Genomic DNA, 20,050 nt, shown 5'->3' with positions numbered 1-20,050 from the left:
CGAGATCTATTCGAAAAATTGTTTTCCCAAAATCAACACTTTTTTTTGTAAAAATGCGGTAATTTTCTTTCTTTCACTGTCAAGTCAAATTTTTTGAGGGAAAGAGCAAAGGGGGAAAAAACTGGTTTGCACAGTTTTGGCTTTTTCGGCTGCTCCCAGGGTTATAGCACTGCTATCAGCTTAAACACACCAAGCCGTACGGCTGGTGTGTGTACGGTAAATTTGGAAGTATTCGAAAGTGATGTCACCAATTTTTAATGTGCTATAACTCCATAATTTTATTGGTCAAATCTAAAAACTGAAAACACTTTCCCGTATCAGTTTTTCACAAGCAATCACGTGGGTAATTATTGGGCGGTCGATGGTATCCGCTCTGTATTTTCAATTTCTCATGGAATTCAATTTTCACATTAATAATTTTATATAATTGAATTTTCTTGTGTTTTTTGCACGTCCGAAATCAGATTCTGGACAGCAACGGATCTCGGATCGATGTTTACAACGGCAATACGTTCAGGCCTCCAGCACTCATATCATCTGGTCCAGTGATGACAGTCAAGTTCCAGGCCAATGATGAATACCCTAGTTCCGGTTTCCTCGCTTCTTATGCCTTCGTCGGATGTAATTTGATTAATTAATTATATTATTTCTGTTGATTCTGACATGTTTAAATATCAGATAATTTCAACTGCATTATAATCATTAATTTTTAACTGCTTGTGGCGATTTCTGAGGAAGAGTGAAATTTTGCGCCTGTGGTGGAAACTTGTCGAGGAGACTGAGACAAATTATTTTTTCATCAGAGGGCATTTGGATCTGTGCTAAAAATTGCACCAAAATCCAACGTTGATGGCTTCCAAGTAAAAAGAAGATCCGGTTTTTTGTTTTGAAATTCTCATTATGTATGCAAAAATATCTTTTTAAAAAAATTGAAAATCATAAAATATTTTATTCGATTGTAGCACGCATACGACCGATTACCAAATCACTTCGTCGACACGTTTCCAAATCAATTAAGTAGCTCGGATTCAAATGAGTGGACCATGAAATTCAACATCTTTGGTACAGTGCCGTCTTAATGCATGTGCCCGCCGGCCTCAAGTTTATAGGGAGCTTCATGACATCAGGAATGATGGGTCGGGAGAGGCGATATTGTGTATAGGTTCATTGGGTCGTCCCATATTTTACGCCACATACAAATTTGCCTCATATTATTCAGCTCTTGGGAGGAGCGATCGTTCCCCCCCCCCTCCTCTGGATCCAAGCCTCAGCGAAGGCAGACATCTGCAGCTGTGAATGGAACGGAGGCAGATATTTTGAGCTTCGAATGGAGCGAAGGAAGCTGAGATTTGCAAATTCAGGACGTGTCGGACAGGCGAGTTACCGTGTAAATTCGTTGGATCATATATATATCGTCATATCATATTAATTTATATAAATCATCATGTATATAAATTTCCTCATATTATTCTACTTCTCTAAGCACCAACTCTGGCCATATCGCTATATTGAAATTAATTGCCATTAATGAGTTGGAAATGAAGGCGCCATCTATCAGTGGTCACCTCAAGCTCGTTAGAGAAAATACATTTATCTATATTCTTCCGCAAGTTTGAACCTGGGACCGTGAATGCAACCTTCACGGTGGTAGACGAGCATCCTATCACCACGCCACTCAGGCCCTCATTAAATTCTGCTCATGGCAGGGGCGATCGACGCGATCGCCTCCGCCGCCCCCATCACTCCGCGCCTGCTTCGTGGTAATGTGATCTAGAACTATGATTTCCGAGAATAAGGATGAAATTGGCAAGTAGATATTTCAAGCATTTGAACATCACTTTATCAGTGGCATCTTAACGTATAGGCACATCCGAGCCCAACCAGCACCTCCTAGAGATAGAAGGCCTCCGCAGTCTGCTTGTGTGACGTCAGTAAGTAGTTCATTTTCCCTCAGAATATTCAGGGAAAAAAATTCCCCGCTTGTGCCAGTATCATCGTTGTGAAGAAAAGAAATGATCGGGCTCAGAATTGGCGATTTCTATGCCCCACATCCAATCACTATGCGGTATTTGTGAGCCAATCAGGAAGATTCTACGCCAAAATAAGAAACGAAATAGGATGCTGTGTTTCAAAATGTGGCAAACGTGCTAGGTAGTCTGAATGATGTTTATGGCAGTGCAGAGGCCTTCTATCTCTAGGAGGTGCTGGCCCGACCCGGGGGACCCCTTGAAATGAGATCTGATCAAATTTTCGTCATTCATTATGTAAATTGAATTGAGTAGCAGGTATTTCTAGCCAGGTGGGGAGCCCCCAGAAAAATCATTTCGCTCGGGGGGGGGGTGCTGTCATGGCGTTAAGACTGTCCTGCATTTGGCCCGGGTTGGGGAGCTATGACGGTCCTGCCCTGGTATAATTATTTTAGTTCACATATTATTATTTTCCTTTAGTGTATGACAATGTTTCGCCATTTTTTACACGTGCATTTTATCCTTTTTCTAGATTCCGAAAGGTATTGGATAAACCGGCCCTCTACTGGTAGGTTTCGATTATGATTTGAATACGTGCGAAATCGATTACTTAATAAAAGAAATAAAAACGTTTTTCGTTTAGTCATTGATTGATTATTAACAGAAACTTTCCGTTTTTTCTAGAATGCGGAGGCTTTGTGGAAGATTATGGTGGTGCCATTACCATGATGAACATGGTGCCGAGTAACATGATGAGAGCTTTCGACTGCGTCTGGCTCATCCACCCGAGGAATGCTCACGTGCCGGGCAAACAGATATCCGTGAGGGTGTCGCAGTTCGACGATATGGGTGAGAATCGGAATCGATTTCCTGCCTTTTATATGGATACACTTTAGTTCACACGTGCTCAACCCATAGCCCGCGACCTCGAATCCTATTTTGTAAAAATGAAACCAAGTGGTACATTGCCAGACTTTAGTGTCCCGCGGCATATTTACAGATCACTTAAGTGACCCAGGTGACCCGGGATGCTGTTCTAGATCACTTGAGTGGTCCGCGACACACACCCGATTACTGAAGTGACCTCAAGCACATTTAAAGATCACTTAAGTGACCTCAGACACATTTAAACATCACTTAAATGACCCGCAGTACATTTACAGATCACTTAAGTGACCTGGAGCTGTTCCAGATCGCTCAAGTGACCTGTGGTACATTCCAACTTCAATTAAGCATCCCGTCGTGCTGTTCCAGATCACTTAAACAGCCCAGGGCACATTTATAGATCACTTCAGTGATCCCCCAGCATATTTCCAGATCACTTAAGTATCCCGCGACACACTTTCAAACCAATAAAGTGGTACACACTCTACCAAAAGTTTGAGCATTCTTGCTTTAGATGCAATCAATGTTAACGCGCTTCGTTATGTTTGAATACCTACACAGGTGCGAAATCGACATTATCGATAAGACAGGGTCTTTACTCGAAGTCACCTTTATTGGAGACAGTGACGCCGTTCCATCACCACAGACTCCACCGTGGCCAGGAATACGTGGTGCCGGCGAGCGTTGGACTCTACATCCGTCTGGTGGGTTTCTTCAACAACAAGTCGCATCTGGCCATCATATACTCAACGTTTCATTATGACAGTAAGTGTTGATGTCGAGATTATTCACAAATGTACGCTGACGTGAGATATTACTTCTGTGAATGTGTTCGAATACCAGCCTATATAGCAGGGGTCTTCAATGCATGGCCCGCGGGACACATCGGAGCTTTTCGTCGTGGCCCGCCGACCATTTTCAGAAAAAATGGGTGAAAACATTGAAAAATGATTAGTTCTGGAATTATTTAGAGAAATAATTTCGTAATTTCTGATAGAAACTATTTTTCAATAAAAAGAATAATTGCGTGATTATTGAAACAAATGATTTCTCTCTCTCAAGATAAATTGAGAAGGAAAATAATTTCAGAATTACCGCAATAAATAATCACAGAATCATTTAAAGTGATTTCAGATTGAAATATTGACCTCAAAGTCAATCAATTAGTAATTAATCAAGAACTTCTTCAGTGAAGAAGATTTTTTCAGAACTAGTCAAAATTAACAACAAATGAAAGAAAAATAATTTCAGAACAAATAAAAGTCGTCAATCATTTTTTTTTTTGTCCCAGTTTAACTCGGGGGCCTCATTTGCTCCTTCTATTAAGATGTCACTAAACTATATGAGTTTGTGGCCCTCGGGCCTAATTAGCAATTTCAATTTGTCCCACCGTGTCTGAAATGTTGATGACCCCTGCTACACAGACTGTCCCAAATTGCTGGCACAGCACATATCTCTGCAAACATTGACTTTAGAAACATACTTTCAATTATGTATATTTAATCAAGTTACAACCACACTAAAACTTGCAACGAAATGATAAACTTCAATGGTTCATCACGTATTTATATTCTGTGTTCAATTACAAAAATTGTTTTCAAATAACGTGCAATAGTTTAAAATCTCAAAAATTGTTTGAGGCGTCGTAAGCATGAAAGAAATAAACTTTTTATACAGTCCCCGTATGCTAAAAGTTCCGATTATTGAAATGTGGATCCCGCTCTGGAAAGTCATTTGCAAAAAAATTTCATATTTTCAAATGCAATATTTATCGTGATTTCAGATACCGTAGAATCCAGACTGTCCAGCCTAATGTGGTGGAAGGACGGGCCGGATAACAGAAAAGTCGGATAGGCCGGAGTTCTATAAATGCTCACTTCCTACTTCCCCCCCCCCCTTCACACACACACACGCAATACCATCAAAAACGCCATTTTAATACAAAAAACTGCTCCTATTCGTATTTGACTCTTTTGGTACACATTTCAGTACTTTATATATAAATGTATACATAATGTATATGTTTGTTATGTACTGTACTGTACATTTTAAAAATTTATTAAAGAAAAAAGAAGTCCAAGAATATAAATGTTACGAAAATTATGTAAATAGTTATTTGTCATTTATTATGTCATTTTTAAATAGCCAGTATCATGTTTAAATGAAAATTAACGCATTCCTCTGTAAATATCGCAAAATTGGCAACAAACTTATTGAAGTTTGATGACAACTCCAATGATTGGCGACGCCATGGTGCGAAGAGACTAGGTCGGATAGTCGAGATTCTACTGTATATAAAATCAAATAATGTTTTAGCAACTTATCGCTGTGTTGACAAGTTTTCATTGGCTCAAAAGTTGTCATTTTTAAGGACTGCACACATATAGAATGAACTCAACCATTACATTATTTTTATTCACAATAAATAACAAATACATTTTTGACAACTAACGTATTTTGACAATTACAGAATTTTTGCACCTTCGAATTTAATTTACTTTTAGCAGTTTATGAACCACACCCTTAATTTACGATAAATCTGAAAGCTTCAAAGGGAAATATCTGCGCTAATATTGCATTTGAAAATGTGCAATTTTTTCCTAAATTACTTCTCAAAGTCGCATTTATATTTCACTGATTGGAAGTTTTAGCGCACACACAGGATCTACGTAAAAAAGTCAATTTCTCTATTTTCTTATGTATACGAGCCCGTATGTTCCTAAAGTCAAGGGTTGCAGTGCAGAGATATCCGCTCTGCAAACAATTCGGGACCGCCTGTATATACAGGGTGACCATAAAATAACTTTGTCAATATACGAGCCCCTAGCGGCTGCAAAAATCAACGAATTACGATGAAATTCGAGGTATAGGTGTTTCGAAGTATGCGCGCGAGGATATGAAAAAAGAAAAAGAAACAAAAACGAAACTCTGCTCTTGCGGTTACGGCCACGATGAAAAAATTTCGAAAAGTTCGAATGGCAACACCACACTTTTATGACTGAAATGATCAGCGTATCAAAAAACCCATAAATGGCGTTGGAACTGAATCTGTAGTACCGTTAAATGCGGGCGCAGGAGACAGACAAATAAATATCTCACCTAGGGGTTGGTGCGCTAGACGCTCAGTCGGGGACTCCCGCAGATGTGAAGAAATTCACCGACCGAGCGTCTAGCGCACCAACCCCTTGGTGAGAAATTTGTCTTGTCTCCTGCGCCCGCATTTAATGGTGCTGCAAGTACAGTTCCAACGCCATTTATTGTTTTTTTTTGATACGCTGATCGATTTGCAATGCATAAAAGTGGGTGTCGCCATTCGAATTTTTCTAAATTTTTCATTGTGGCCGTAACTGTAAGATCAAGGGTTTAGGTTTTTTTCGCATCCAGCGTAGACTCTGAAACATCTATACTGGCAAAATTATTTTATGATCACCCTGTATATTCTTATTTATATTGCATTACCAATTAATTAAATGTATTCAACAAAATAATGTCCCTTTGCCCTCCTTTACAGGCTGTTATGCGATAGGTGATTTCGAATGTGGAAACGGCAGATGCATCAAGAATAGCCTAAGATGCGATGGATTTAACCATTGTGGTGATGGTACCGATGAGTCATCTTGTTTTGGTGAGTAGTTTTCTCAAGAGTCACCCAATCTCCATAACTGATCCTTTATATAACTCTGTGTATTTAACCCCTAACTACCCCAAAAGTATGCACCGCGGTGTCGCCAAACATTGTCAAGGGTGTCGCGTCGAACCGTGGATATCGATGCTGTGCCCGGTTAGAATTTATCCGACAAATACAATCGTTACTGCCACGGAGGTTACTGTGTGTATGTGATTATTGGAGACAAGGAAATGAGTTCTGGGTGTCGAAATTTGGAGAAAAACTGCTCCACGGGAACCATAGGAGTGTGTGAGGTGTGACAGGTGCCGAAACACGGGGCTCCGCACCTACGGCAATAACTTTTTCATAAATTCGGAATTTTGATCTATTCTGGAATTCGGAATTTTCAACTGGAAAGAATTTTTTCTTTCATAAATTCCGAACTTTTACCATGTGTTTCGAATTGTATTTTAAATAAATTCTACATTTTCATCTCTCTCTCTCTCTCTCAATTCTGGAATTCTGAATTTTCATGATTTGATTTTCATTTTCTGAATATCTTCAATTCTCCTCTCTCATAGAAGAAAAAAGTCGAGCCCTCGCGTCTATTAAGGACGGCCCTGTATACAGTGTTGCTTTTGATCTCTATCTCAGCCCTCACAACGTCTAGAATTATTTCTATTCATATGATTCTATTCTTGACAGTCTGCAAATTATTATCTTATTTATATTTTTGTGGCCCACAAATAATTTTTTTCCTATTCAATTCTTTTTTCTTACCGTTTCTCAATTTTTTTCTATTTATCCCTTTTCTATGGGGTCCTCAAATTCTTGCATTCCTTTTTTTTACTGGTGCGCAAATAAGCCCTTCCATTTATTCATTTTTTGCTGGTCCACACCAATTTTTTGTTTCAAATTATTTTTCCTATTCATTAATTTTTTTTTTTTTTTTGGTCTGCGAACTATTCTCACATTTATATTTTTTGCCGAATTATTCTTTTTTATTTATTGGATTCAACACAACACATAAAACATACATTCAAAACAACTGAAAAAAACACAAAATGACATAACGATGACACGGACTCTCTGTCTATAAGAGACTAAAGAGACTAGTCTCTAAGAGGCTAAAGGTCCTTTCAGTGGGTCGATATGAATTTAATTAAATGATTTATTGGATCAAGCAACTGCCTTGTTAATGTACAGATTGGTTAATATTTTATAAAATTTATAAAATCACACATATTTATATGATTTTATAAAATATTTTAAGTGACTAACAAACATTTGACAACTTACAAAGGCTGATTAATTCATGAATAAGCGGCAAATCACAGAGTAACCTAACTTGGGTATACTAATTTTTTCAATGTCTTTTGCAACCAAATATTTTGCCATTCACTGAATGCTATTCAACGACCTGGTTGTTGAAATGTTTTGTCTACCTGGAGATTTCAAGTTAGCATAAAAAGTTCCCAAACTTTCCACCAGGTGGCGTTCTAATCGTCCTTATCATTTGACGCATACTCGTATTACACATACAATACCACTATGATTCTATCTGCCATATTTCAGGAGTTATTCAATATTATGTGAAATTTCCAATGTTCTTTATTTCTCTAAAATAGCTATTCTTTTTGCTCCCGGGCATCCCCAAATGACTTTTAAAAGTGAAAGTGATTGTAAGAGGCTGCGCATGTGTCAACTGCCGAGATCTTCAAGTGGTCATAACTTTTGAACGGATAAAGATAGAGCGATGGAAAAAGTGTCTAAATATACTAAATTGGGCATGCGTTGCACGATGAAAATGACCAAAACGCTTTGTAGTGAAAATTTGTTTTTCTCTTGTCCTCACAAATGAGCAGGCTTTGGACAAAATGATAGTTTAAATTTGCGAAAGTCTATTGTGTGAGGTGATAATATCTAATGTTCATTCAAAATGTGTACAGTGACTGAAAAGATTTTCAACTCTTTTAACCCTTTCAGTAACAATCCCGAGCTATCTTGTCAAACTTGATCTGCTTTATTTCTTACACCCCGAGATATTTCGTCTTCTAGAAACGCAACGAAGCTCTTTTTACAATAAAACATGTTTTCCATTTCCCCCACCCAATCAACTGCAGTGGGCGGAGTCAGCAATTCAATTTTAGATTAGAAGGAGCGAGAAAAATAGAGAAATATACCTCAGTATAAATGATGTAAAAAAAAGTATTTGTATTTCTCTCCCTATAGAAAGCTACAACACATGGCAGGTGTTTTTGTATCATAGTCAGGGAAATAAAAGCGATGGGCGGAGTAAATTTTCTTGTTGGGGGGGGGGGAGAGAGAAGCAAATATCTGCTCTCAATCGGAAAAAACGTTTCTTAAAACATGTGCCAATTTGAGGTTCCGCCATTTCAAATGTAGCAGTTATAATGCGGATCAGGAAAATTTTAAAAACCGCTTAAAAGGTTAAAAAATGGTATAAGTTTAAATTATTATCCGGTATATTATTTTGCATTAATGCAGACCAGGCTTGGACTTATCACCCGACATACCCGACGGGAGCATATACAAAAAAAAACCAACACTTTCTTTCTTTAAAACCATTGCTTTTCAATTTTTGTGTTTCCCTCAAAACCTTGATTTCTTTTTTGGAATTTAAACATTTTTGGAGTTTTTTATACAAATAAAAATCATTTTTTAATTTTGGAAATAAGTAAATCCAGTGGTAGCATTTAATTTTATTTGTCGGGCATGTAAAATATCGATTTGGGCATATAGTACCATCTTAAAAGTTACATGTTCGACAGAGCATGTGAATTTTCGGCGATTTGTCTAGCCTTGATGCAGACATACATTTAGCTTAAACATAACATAAATATCTTGCTATATAGTTTCCTATTAAACATTAATAATTGTGCATCGTCATGAAATGTTCTTCTAGAAAGCGCTCCAGAATGTATAAAGTTTGGAAACCAGTGTATTAGAAGATTTATGAAAATGGATTCAATGTGAATGCGTATACTTTTTTTACCTGATATATATATTTTCCATAGGTTCTCAACCAGGCACACCATCACCTGAAGATGCAAACTGGTGGAGGACACTGACGCCTAACTATTATTTCCCTAAAACGGATAGTGGCAACAACACGGGCACCAACACATTGATTCTAGTTACTAGCCTAGCTGGATTAGGCATGTTCGTGCTCACGACTGTGGTTATATTGGTCAAATTACACAAGCAGAGGCAGGATGACAACATCAGTCGGGAAATTCTGCAAACCATAAGTGCTGACATTGGTGAGAAATCACGTTTTTCTTTCCCCCTTTCTCTCTGTCTCTGTCTCTCTCTCTCTGTTCAGGATACTCTTTTATTCCCATAAAATGTTTATTCCCTAATGTTATTCAAAGACAGGGGGTTCTTGTCCTTTTTGAGCCATGACCCAAAATCAACAAGATCCCCTTAGCAATCCATAGGACAGTTTTTTTTTTTTAATTTCAGTGTCGCAATAAGTGCATTTATTTGTCTTACCACAGAGCTCTATGTGGATTTGTATGACTCATCTAGAAAGCTCCCCCCCCCCCGCGAGTCAATTTTGGGTCACGATCTATAGCTATGAGTTATATGACTCATCGAGGAAGTCCCTGGCTAAGTGGAGCTGTAGACTCGTCTAGAAAGCCCCTGCGAATCCAGTTTGGAACCTGACCCATAGCTCAAGAATCCCTGACTGTAAGTGGAGTTAACGACGTTTTATATATATATGGTACAAAAAGTCACTCGGCAATAAATTTGGACTTACCGCCCAACGATAAAAATTGCAAGTGTACCCATTATATCTATCTATAGTCATGACCACCCACAAAAGGGGTGAGACGGACGGGTCTCCAGCCCGGGGGAATGGAACGATTCTTAACAATTTTGTTTCATTTTATAAATTCACTATATGGGGGCTGTGAAAAATATCTGTCCCGGTGACCACCAAAGATCACAGCCCAGGGACCATAATACTACTACTACTACTACTACTAAACCACACATGCACCTCGTCCACATTTTTTGCGGAACTCCTAACGAATTGGTACATGTTGGAATATGCGTGTACGTGTGAACCTGATGTGAAGTTTGTTTTTATGCACTGCTTGCTATGTGTAGTGCCACCATCTGCCATCAATTAGTAGGGACCCTACTGCAAGATGTAAGAGCCATGTCTACAGCGCACCACAATGGAAGGGCTGTCAGGGCTAGATATCTACCTAGATTATCAACCCTGAGCTGTAACTCTTAATACTCTTTCAACTGGGGCAAGTACAAAATTTGCCCCCCTCCCGTGTAGTTTTGAATACGTCGTTAAAGGGAGAATAATATAGAGTTCTTCCTATTCCAGCGCCCGTGGCACCAAATCACGTGCACTCTTGGCTGGGGACAGGGCCTGTTTCTCGCATGGGCTAATGAGGGTACATGCCAAATTCCCATACATTTTCAGAGTATTGAAATTGGTTTCCTTTAGCAATATAGGTACAGCTATGGGAACAGCCCTCCTCTTCCCCCACATAAATTTTTACTCAGGACCCGAAAAAATGAGATACAGGCCCTGGCTTGCGGAGAGGGGGGGGGTCTGTCAAAATGCCAGACCTGTGGGTTCCCTGTCTTGAACCGAATTTTAAGCTATTGTTTTGTCAATAAGTCCAACTGTGACAATCAATGCAATCGCTAATCAAAGTATTTTTATTCCGTTTTGTGGCGCCTAAAATTTAGTGTCCTGGTGTGGCTGCGCCCACCGCACCTGCCTGTCCGGCCCTGGGATCCGCTGAGAATATTTAGATACTGTGCCATGAGAAGCTTGAGCAGTTTCGTCATATGCACGTAAAACGCTAATGTGTGAACTAAATTTTGCATTGAAAACGCCCTCTAGTGGTAAACGTATAGGAGCCAGTGCCATCTTAACGCATGGGCCCACCCGGGTACGGCCCGGGGGCCTCAAGAGTAAAGGGGCCTCACGAAAATGAGATCTAGTTAAACTTTTCTAGAATTTATCTGGTAGGGCCTCAGAAAAACCACTTGGCCCGGGAGCCCATGATGCTTTTAAGACGGCCCTGATAGGAGCCTCAATTTTTTTCCTGTTCTTTCATGAAGACGTTCCCAGAGTTTCATGGCCTTATAATGGGCTGTAGACAGCTCAGAAAATTCCGAAATGAGAATCACACACATAGGCCTCCTCTCTTTGTTTACTTTTCCCCCTTTTTCTTTCGATTTAATTTTATGATCTGAATAAAAAAAAACCATGATTTTTATTTCAAATTTCTTTTTCCCCAGAAGCGGAAAATGCCGCCCACCACCATCGTGTGCCATCAGATCCTCCAATGTACGACCCCCCGCCGTCTTACGACGACGTCATAAAATTTTACCTGCCGCCTCCACCGGCTTACAGCAGTGTGGGAACCAACCACGGAACGAACACTTCATCGTCACCACCTGATCGCAGACCAGAAGGCAACGCGAAAACCCGCACGAGACGCAAGAAACCTTCTAGGCAAATCAATTCATCCCATCACGAAGCTCAACCAGTTATCCTTCGAGTGGCCTTACCGGAAGAAACCGAGGAGCCACAGACCGTTCACGAAGCCCCGCAGAATACCAGCAGCACCATCACTGTCCGTCAGTCAGAACCAACGGCTTTGGTTTCTGCCAGTTCTGGTCCGAATTGCGCATCGCAATCCGAAAGGCCGAATCCTCACGAGAGCAACTGGAAAACAATCCGAAGAATCGCCACCGCGGGCGCTTCAGTCAACAGCTTAGTGCCATACAAGTACCAGTCTAGTCTAGTTGGAGGTTGGAAGCACCGAAGTAGGATGTCCTCGACTGCCAGGAACTCAGCAGCAGCAGCAGCTGAAAGCTCGCTATGCGAGTGTCAGGGAGCTTGTTCCTGTTCTCAAAATGATCGCTGCACGGGAGTATCCGAAAACAAAGACAGGAAAGCCGTTACTGCTGAAAGGGCCAAGGAATCGGATTTCCAAATGAGCGAGAATCTGGTCGATCCCGGCAGACCAGGTGTGGAATCCAATCGCGTTCCAAACACGAACAATGAGCTTGTTTCATTAAGCAAACCTCCTCGTTCTAAATCCTTCTGTGACGGAAACTCCTTCTCGTCGAAGGGTCCCTCCGAAGCAGTAGAACAGAGAACCAAAGATTGTGACGTTTCCACGAATCGGAGCAGCGCAAACTTACGCAGGTCGTCATCGGGACCGTCGGAGATACCTCATTCCGCCACCGACGACCGCAGGTCGGAATCTTCGAATATAGCCCAAGTGAAAAATCTCGCCTCGGCTATTTTCGGTGGACTGCAGCAGTCTTTCACTTCCAGGGGATCGGACAGCGGCTGTTCCGGAAGCAGTACCAATCAACAGAGGGCTCCACAACCGAGCGGCGGTGACAAATGCCCCGCACCGAACGTTTGGGGAAGCCTCTGGTATTCCTCGAGAAAAAAAATTGCATCGGACAAAGATGTATCATTTCATCCCACCAAAGACTGTTGTACACCGACGAGTGACACCCAGCCATTGATAATATCCCCGACGAAGAAGAGCATTTCTAGCAACCTACAAGGCAACGGAGCTGCTGAAGAAATCCAAAGGAGCACCAGCATCGAAACTTAAACAAGACAGTAGTCCCTCTGGTGTGGCTTTTTGTTTACAAAAAAAAGCAAACAAAAACTTGGTACTTAAATCCGTGGAGAAATGACAAGTAGATATCTTCTTGTCATTGCAAAAAAGAGAAATCTGTATAATAATACAAGTATTAAATGGACATAATTTACTTGCCAATTTTTTCAATTATTTTATATATAGTGAGACCCCCCTTTTTTTCTACTTATTGAATTGATTTTTTCGAGTAAATTTACAGTGAACATAAGATTTTATAAATAAGGTCAATCTCCGGACCACTGGGCTAGTTTTCCGTGAGCATCACATTCTTGGTGCCATATCGATGGAAGTAATGGAAGTAAATTAAGTATTTAAATTAAGTATTTAATAATGGAAGTAAACTTCCATAGCTGGAAGTAAATGATTACATATCTGAGTACTTACATTCGAAAATCATACCAGATGTCAATATATAGAACCATTTTTGGACCGTTTAAACCATAGTTTCCCAACCTTTTTTGTCCCATCACCCCCTTCTACAGAAATGTTTTTCTCCCATCCCCCCCCCCAACAGAATCTATCCCATAGGATCCTATGTTATACCCGTAGTTTCTACCGCCCCCAGGGGACGTTAACGCCCACGTTGGGAATCACTGGTTTAAACTGTTTCTCATGAAAAGAGCAACATGATATGATATTAATAAATCTTTTATGAGCGTATTGGTTAAAATATCGAGAGTTTACTCCAAAATTTTAACACATTATTTGTTTATTGTAAAGTAATATCAACAGCAACGGAGCAAACCAACATCTCCTAGAGATAGAAGGTCTCTGCAGTGTTTACCATAAACGTCATTCAGACTACCTAGCACGTTTGCCATTTGAAACACAGCATCCTATTTCGTTTCTTCTTATTTTGGCGTAGAATCTTCCTGATTGGCTCACAAACACCGCATAGTGATTGGATGTGGAGCATAGAAATCGTCAATTCTGAGCCCGAGAACATTTCTTTTCCTCACAACGATGATACTGGCACGCGCAGGGAATTTTTTTCCCTGAATATTCTGAGCGAAAATGAACTACTAACTGACGTCACAAGCAGACTGCGGAGGCAAACTAGGAGGTGCTGAGCAAATTCGACATTTTAACTATAATATTATTCCTCCTAAAATATTTATTAATATCACATCATATTGTTTCTCTTTAATGCTATACTTTAATGGAAAACCGGTCACCAATATCAATCAATCACTCTTAAACCGAAGTTCCAGTGCATTTCGAAGTGGAAAAGGGCAGATGTGTGCCTTAATTTTCATGTTACGTAATTATCGTGTTGAAGGTTTGCCTGTAATCTACGGAGAAACTTTTGAAATGGGAGACCTAGTCGCATTCGCTCCTCATACTTCGAAAACCGTAGTAAATCACCTTCAGCGCACTACCACTGTGCCGTTAATAACGGGGTTCGAACCTGAATTCTTACGAATCGATGTGAGGATAAACGCGACTGAAACGAATTTTTTTGGGACCACAAAAAACAAGATAAGCGTTCCAAAAGTTATTGTTGAGACCTGCAATATCGGCATAAAATAGTAGATTTGTATAGGGAACGTACACACAGACAATTATATGCATAGGTTCAATGTGCTGAAAAAAATATGTGACAATATTTTTTCCAAAGTTTAGGAAGTAAAAATATTACATTTTAATATTTGGATTTCATTCCGGACGTCAGTATATGGTATTAGACTTTGCCGATTGGTGATCGATTGGTTTTAGACTATTTCTAGCCCGATCAAAAGACCCCCCTCCCCCCTAAGATCGAAACCCCACCATCAGTACACGACGCTGAAACGTCCAGCACATTCACGCCTTTAACCGCCGATAGACACTTCCTCCCCTTGACCTACCCACTTAGAAATCATGTGGAGGTTTAAGAATTAATTAGACTGGCACCACGTTAAAATTTTCCGAGGAAAGATTTTAATACGTCGGATCTCCTCTCCAACCACTTACAACACAGATCTAATCATTCCACGATCACCCTAGACCTATTTCATTAGTATATTCTAGTTAGACCTATTCTAGTGACTGGTTTTAAATTTTGAGCAAAAATTTTGAACAAACTTTGATTCGATATAAGAGCAATGATTCCCATTACGAACAAAAAAAACTTTTGCATTATTTTTATTTAGTTTCACTTCATCACAACTGAACCGATGGTTTTTCGCTATCGCCCTCTCACGTACTGCGGAATTGTAGATAATATTATCTATCCCCTGCAGTTGTCTGAATGTGTGTATGTTCTCTATACAAATCCACAATTTTAGATCGATCGTCGCCAAATTTTGCATATATACCAAATGGGACCCGACTTAAACGATAGGTTATTACTTTAAAATTTCATCAGAGCAGGGCAAATGCCCCAAATGGGCGAAAACCCGTAGGGCAACAATGGTTTTTGGCCCTCAACAATCACTTTCCGAACGTTTACTTTGGTTACCGTGGTTCCCTAGCAATGCGTTTAAGACGCCTTTATAATGGTTTGTCATTTCTTCAACGCTGTCAGTATATGTATAATATTTATGCCTTTATAATGGTTTGTGCCACATTTTCAATAGTCGTCAGAATCATCATCAGCATCACTTTGAGGGTCAGGAAAAAGATGATCCCCCATAGAAATCAGTGTCAAAATTACCGATTTTAATGTAGAAATGCGGAAATTTGGCGGGGGTTTTTGTCACATCATAATTTCAAAAATTGTATTAAATACTCAATTTTTGAAATATTGAGTTCGCTTAGAGATATACGAAGCCCAGAAGATTAAATATGAAGTAATTTGACGGACCTACTTTAGAGTTGGATATCCAGGCAATAACATTGATTTCAACTTTTTATTTATATCTTCTCAGCATGAAAATTAATGTCTCGGTATTGTCTTTTAATATTCAACTGCATAAATCCATAGAGTTTAGATTGTTTTAAAATTAATTATGGGTCCATAAAGTACATCGAAGAAATTCCACAGCTTTAATTAAGCATTTTTTGAAGCAGACACAGGCAGAGATGGATAAGTTCGGGGGGGGGGGGTCGAAATACCTAGCACCCTTTAAAAAAGAAATATATGTATATTTATTTTTACATTTCTTTAAATCTAGATTTGTTTCTTTCATGAATCGCGTAGGAAGTCGCCATATTGGTGAACTTGGACACGGTTTGCATGTCCCTCAAAGAAAGGGGGAGATATCACGTGATCCAAAAAAGCCTCATTGAAGAAAACCCGGGCAACGCCGGGTATTATAGATAGTACAGACATATTATTATTTATTTAAAGATACAAACTACAGACAAAAGCCCAGTTACAGTTTGCATATATGAACACAAGAGAAAGATTAAAACCATACATATGTATAAAATAAAACATAAGATGAAAGTTTAAAAATATACATCATCATTACTGCATTTCAGAAATCGGTTACGATGGAGAATTTTCCAAAACATTAGAACGATACGGAGGAACGTGAAAAAGATTACGGCATTTAAGATTGATTCGTGGGCAATAAAAAGTAATGAGGTTCAGAATTTGTGTTAACCTCATTACACAAATTATAATTTGTGTTAATTGCATTTTTAATTGGGTTGCTGTATTTTTGAAATATATGACATCCATATTTTTATGGGCATCTTTTTATCAGCCACCTCGTTGGGCATTTTGTCTGTTGTGGCGTTGTATTTGTATTTGTATAGAATATCAGGTGCATCAAAACATCAAAGTGAAGAATTTTTACAAAAAATCTTGTCAGGGCTCTAAGAGTTTCAAGGGAATCAATCATAACTGAACGATGAGCGAAGTATTTCGTTTGATAAGTGATGATTATATGACTGATGTTTCTAAAAATACACGTAGCGTAAAAACCTGTTTTGAATACGTTCAATTTTAACTATATTAAATAAGCAATGCGGATTCCAAATGATGGCATTGTATTCAAAAACAGAGCGGATATAAGAATTGAAAAGCAACAAGATAGTTTCAACATTGTGAAAAAGCTTACTATTACGAATTATAAAACTAAGACTTCTGGATGCTTTAGACACAATATAATTAGTATGTTGGTTAAACGAAAAAGAACTGTGAAATATTACACCTAAATCCTTCGCACAATCAACCCTTTGAAGTAATTGACCACTGTAATCATATAAGTGGAGAATGCCTCCTCCTGTACGTAATAAATTTGCACTTATCAATGTTTAAATACAACGTATTATTTACACACCAAAAATTAAGTTTGTTAATAGATTCTTGTAATTTAGCAGCGTCATCGACATTATTTATAACATGAAAACTTTTTACATCATCAGCAAGTAATATTATGTAGTAATACGATAGAGAATATAAATACTACAGTCGGACCCACTTTTAACGAACACGGATATTACGAATTTTCATATACAACGAAGTTTTCCTCGCCCCTTAAATTTTGTATTGCATCTCTACGTTATTTTGATTGCTCATAACGAACACCGATTTCAGCAAAGTACGCTTTTATAACGAATTTTAAGCAAGTTTTGAAATACGAATTTTTCTTTGTTATCTTATCTAAATCATCTGTAAGCGGGTCCGACTGTATATGCATTTCGTAAATGGCTACAAGGAAACAAGTTAGGTAACTAACTTCTACTGCAATAAAACCATACAGCACGTATAAAATATAGAGATAACACATACGGAAACAAGAATCAGTACAATATACTAGTGGCAAAGTAGATAAAGTGGGATATAATAGGATGGCCAATAGAGAACAATAGAAATGCACAATATTTTTCCAATTTATCTTTTTCCTATTCATTCATTTTTTTTTAATTTTATTCTTTTTTTCCTCGAAAACATTTATATATACAGTCAAACCTCGTTAATGAGTCACTCTTGGGAGAGCAAAAATATGACTTGATATGCGGAGTGACTCATTAAACGGAGTAAGCCATAGCTGTGCCATTTCCTGCCTGAAAAAAATAGGGACTTCCAAAAAGTGATCCGGTAAGCGGAGTGACGTGTTAACCGGGTGACGCACTAACCTCGTCAGTCAAACCTCGTTAGTGCGTCACCCGGTTAACACGTCACTCCGCTTACCGGATCACTTTTCGGAAGTCCCAATTTTCCTCAGGCAGGAACTAGCACAGCTATGGCTTACTCCGTTTAACAAGTCACTCCGCTTACTAAGTCATATTTTCGCTCTCCCGAGAGTGACTCATTAACGAGGTTTGACTGATATATAACACAGAAATAATAATTAAATACATAATTTTCTTTATCAGTAGAGTGTCCAGTCAGTGTGCACTAATACCCTTTTTGGCTTACGGTGTATGGTTCTCTGTGTGCAATGAGTATGTAGTTCTGTAGTTTGTCATAGTGGGTTTTAGATAGCTCTTTGATAAAGTCCAGTATAAGGCGTATACCCAGGACTTTCATGATGTCAGCTACACGTTTAAATGTAGGAGCCCTCACAAGAGACCTTAGGATCTTTTTTTACTGAGATTGTAGCTTTTGCATGTTGCTATGACTTGCGTAGGCCCCCAGACCGGGGCTGCATATGTCATAATTGGTCGCAGTATATATTTATATATAGTACGACTTTAAGGCGAGACGAGCTTGAGGAAACTTCATTTTGGACAGCATGCCTAAGGCTTGGGTGACCTTGTTCCTGACATCAGGGCCGTAACTAGGATTTTTGCCACCCAGGGCAAACATTATTTTGCCACCCCCACAGCTTTAAAATTCGATAATTTTGTAATATGGTGTTCTTTGTTTCCGCCTAAAACTGCCGCCCCCTAAATTTTGCCACCCAGGGCAGTTGCCCCCTCCCGCACCCCTCTACTTACGGACCTGGCTGACATAGTCAATCTGTGAACCAAAAGCCATTGGCCGGGCCAGAATATAGTCCAAGGGCGTACGCGCGGGGGGGAATCTGGTCCCCCCCCCCCGAAATGTGAGAAAATGACCGAAAAAAGGGAAAAAGATGGCCAAATCTATTGTTCCATCACTCTGGTCCCCCCCCCCACCCCCGAACGGAATTTTTGGCTACGCCCCTGATATAGGCATTTTCACTTTTCACCTAGGCATTTCACTTTTCTTACTGGTTCCACGGTCGCGCTACCGATGTAAATGGGAACGTTTCCTAGGTCTGTTTTTCTCGCGAACCAAATAAATTGGCACTTGCTGTGGATGACGTTGTTCACCACACCTTAGAGGAGAAATAGGTATATTATATTTCTATTTCAATTCTCATCTCAATATTATATTTTTTCTTTCTTAATCTTATAATCCTCTCAATATTACATTTCTTCTTAATGTGCCACGCCAATCCTCAAAATGTCCTCGACGATTTCTTGAAGATGTTCACGGCATTTATCAGCATTCCTATGGTTGCTAAGTATGATGGCATCGTCCGCAAAAAGTGCTAGGATTCCTACCTGAGGTGCAGGATTGTCCTTAATATAAAGTGAGAAGAGCTGTGGGACTATCCTTGCGGAATTGGGGCTCTCACTGATGGGTGCACGTTAGATAATGTTTGCCATTATTGACTATGAAAGTTCTTCCAAAGCTATCTTTCAGGAAGAATAATGTAATTGCTATATTGAATAATAATAATTGATGTTGAAATTTTGCGGCCCGGCACTCAGGGCCGTCTTAAGAGTATCATGGGCCCCTGGGCCAAGTGGTTTTTCGGAGGCCCTACCTGGTAAATCCTTGAAAATTTCAACCCCGAAAACCGAAAACCATAATTGGTGAGACAGGGTTCCAATGGGTAGTTATAACCCATCAAACCTCCTTCATCATGACTCTGCCAATTCCTGTTGCAGTAGTGCGCTTTGCGAATGAAAAAGAAAATAAAGATCAACGAGGTGGGTGATGAAAGACTTAAGTTCACCCGAGACCCAAAGGGTAGCAAAAAATTTTTTTTTTTTTTTTT

General features: G+C 39.4%; 1 protein-coding gene across 2 annotated transcripts in view; it reads left to right on the top strand.

Annotated features, from left to right (window-relative positions):
- Positions 1-13,257, top strand: part of LOC149068558 (uncharacterized) — an 88,733-nt gene extending 75,476 nt beyond the window's left edge. For both annotated transcript variants that reach the window (XM_089250470.1, XM_089250471.1), the window contains 7 exons: positions 465-621; positions 2,500-2,535; positions 2,652-2,816; positions 3,414-3,617; positions 6,364-6,477; positions 9,498-9,743; positions 11,758-13,257. In XM_089250470.1, coding sequence (XP_089106596.1) covers positions 465-621; positions 2,500-2,535; positions 2,652-2,816; positions 3,414-3,617; positions 6,364-6,477; positions 9,498-9,743; positions 11,758-13,097 — 2,262 coding nt within the window. In that variant the 3' untranslated portion in view covers positions 13,098-13,257. The remainder of the gene's footprint in view (positions 1-464; positions 622-2,499; positions 2,536-2,651; positions 2,817-3,413; positions 3,618-6,363; positions 6,478-9,497; positions 9,744-11,757) is intronic.
- Positions 13,258-20,050: the final 6,793 nt, after the last annotated feature.

Source organism: Pholcus phalangioides, unplaced genomic scaffold (genome assembly GCF_987345545.1).
Source record: "Pholcus phalangioides strain wild (caught in Gottingen) unplaced genomic scaffold, Ppha-v1.0 ptg000024l_1, whole genome shotgun sequence".
Taxonomy (NCBI): domain Eukaryota; kingdom Metazoa; phylum Arthropoda; class Arachnida; order Araneae; family Pholcidae; genus Pholcus; species Pholcus phalangioides.
This window is presented reverse-complemented; position numbering and strand designations above follow the sequence as displayed.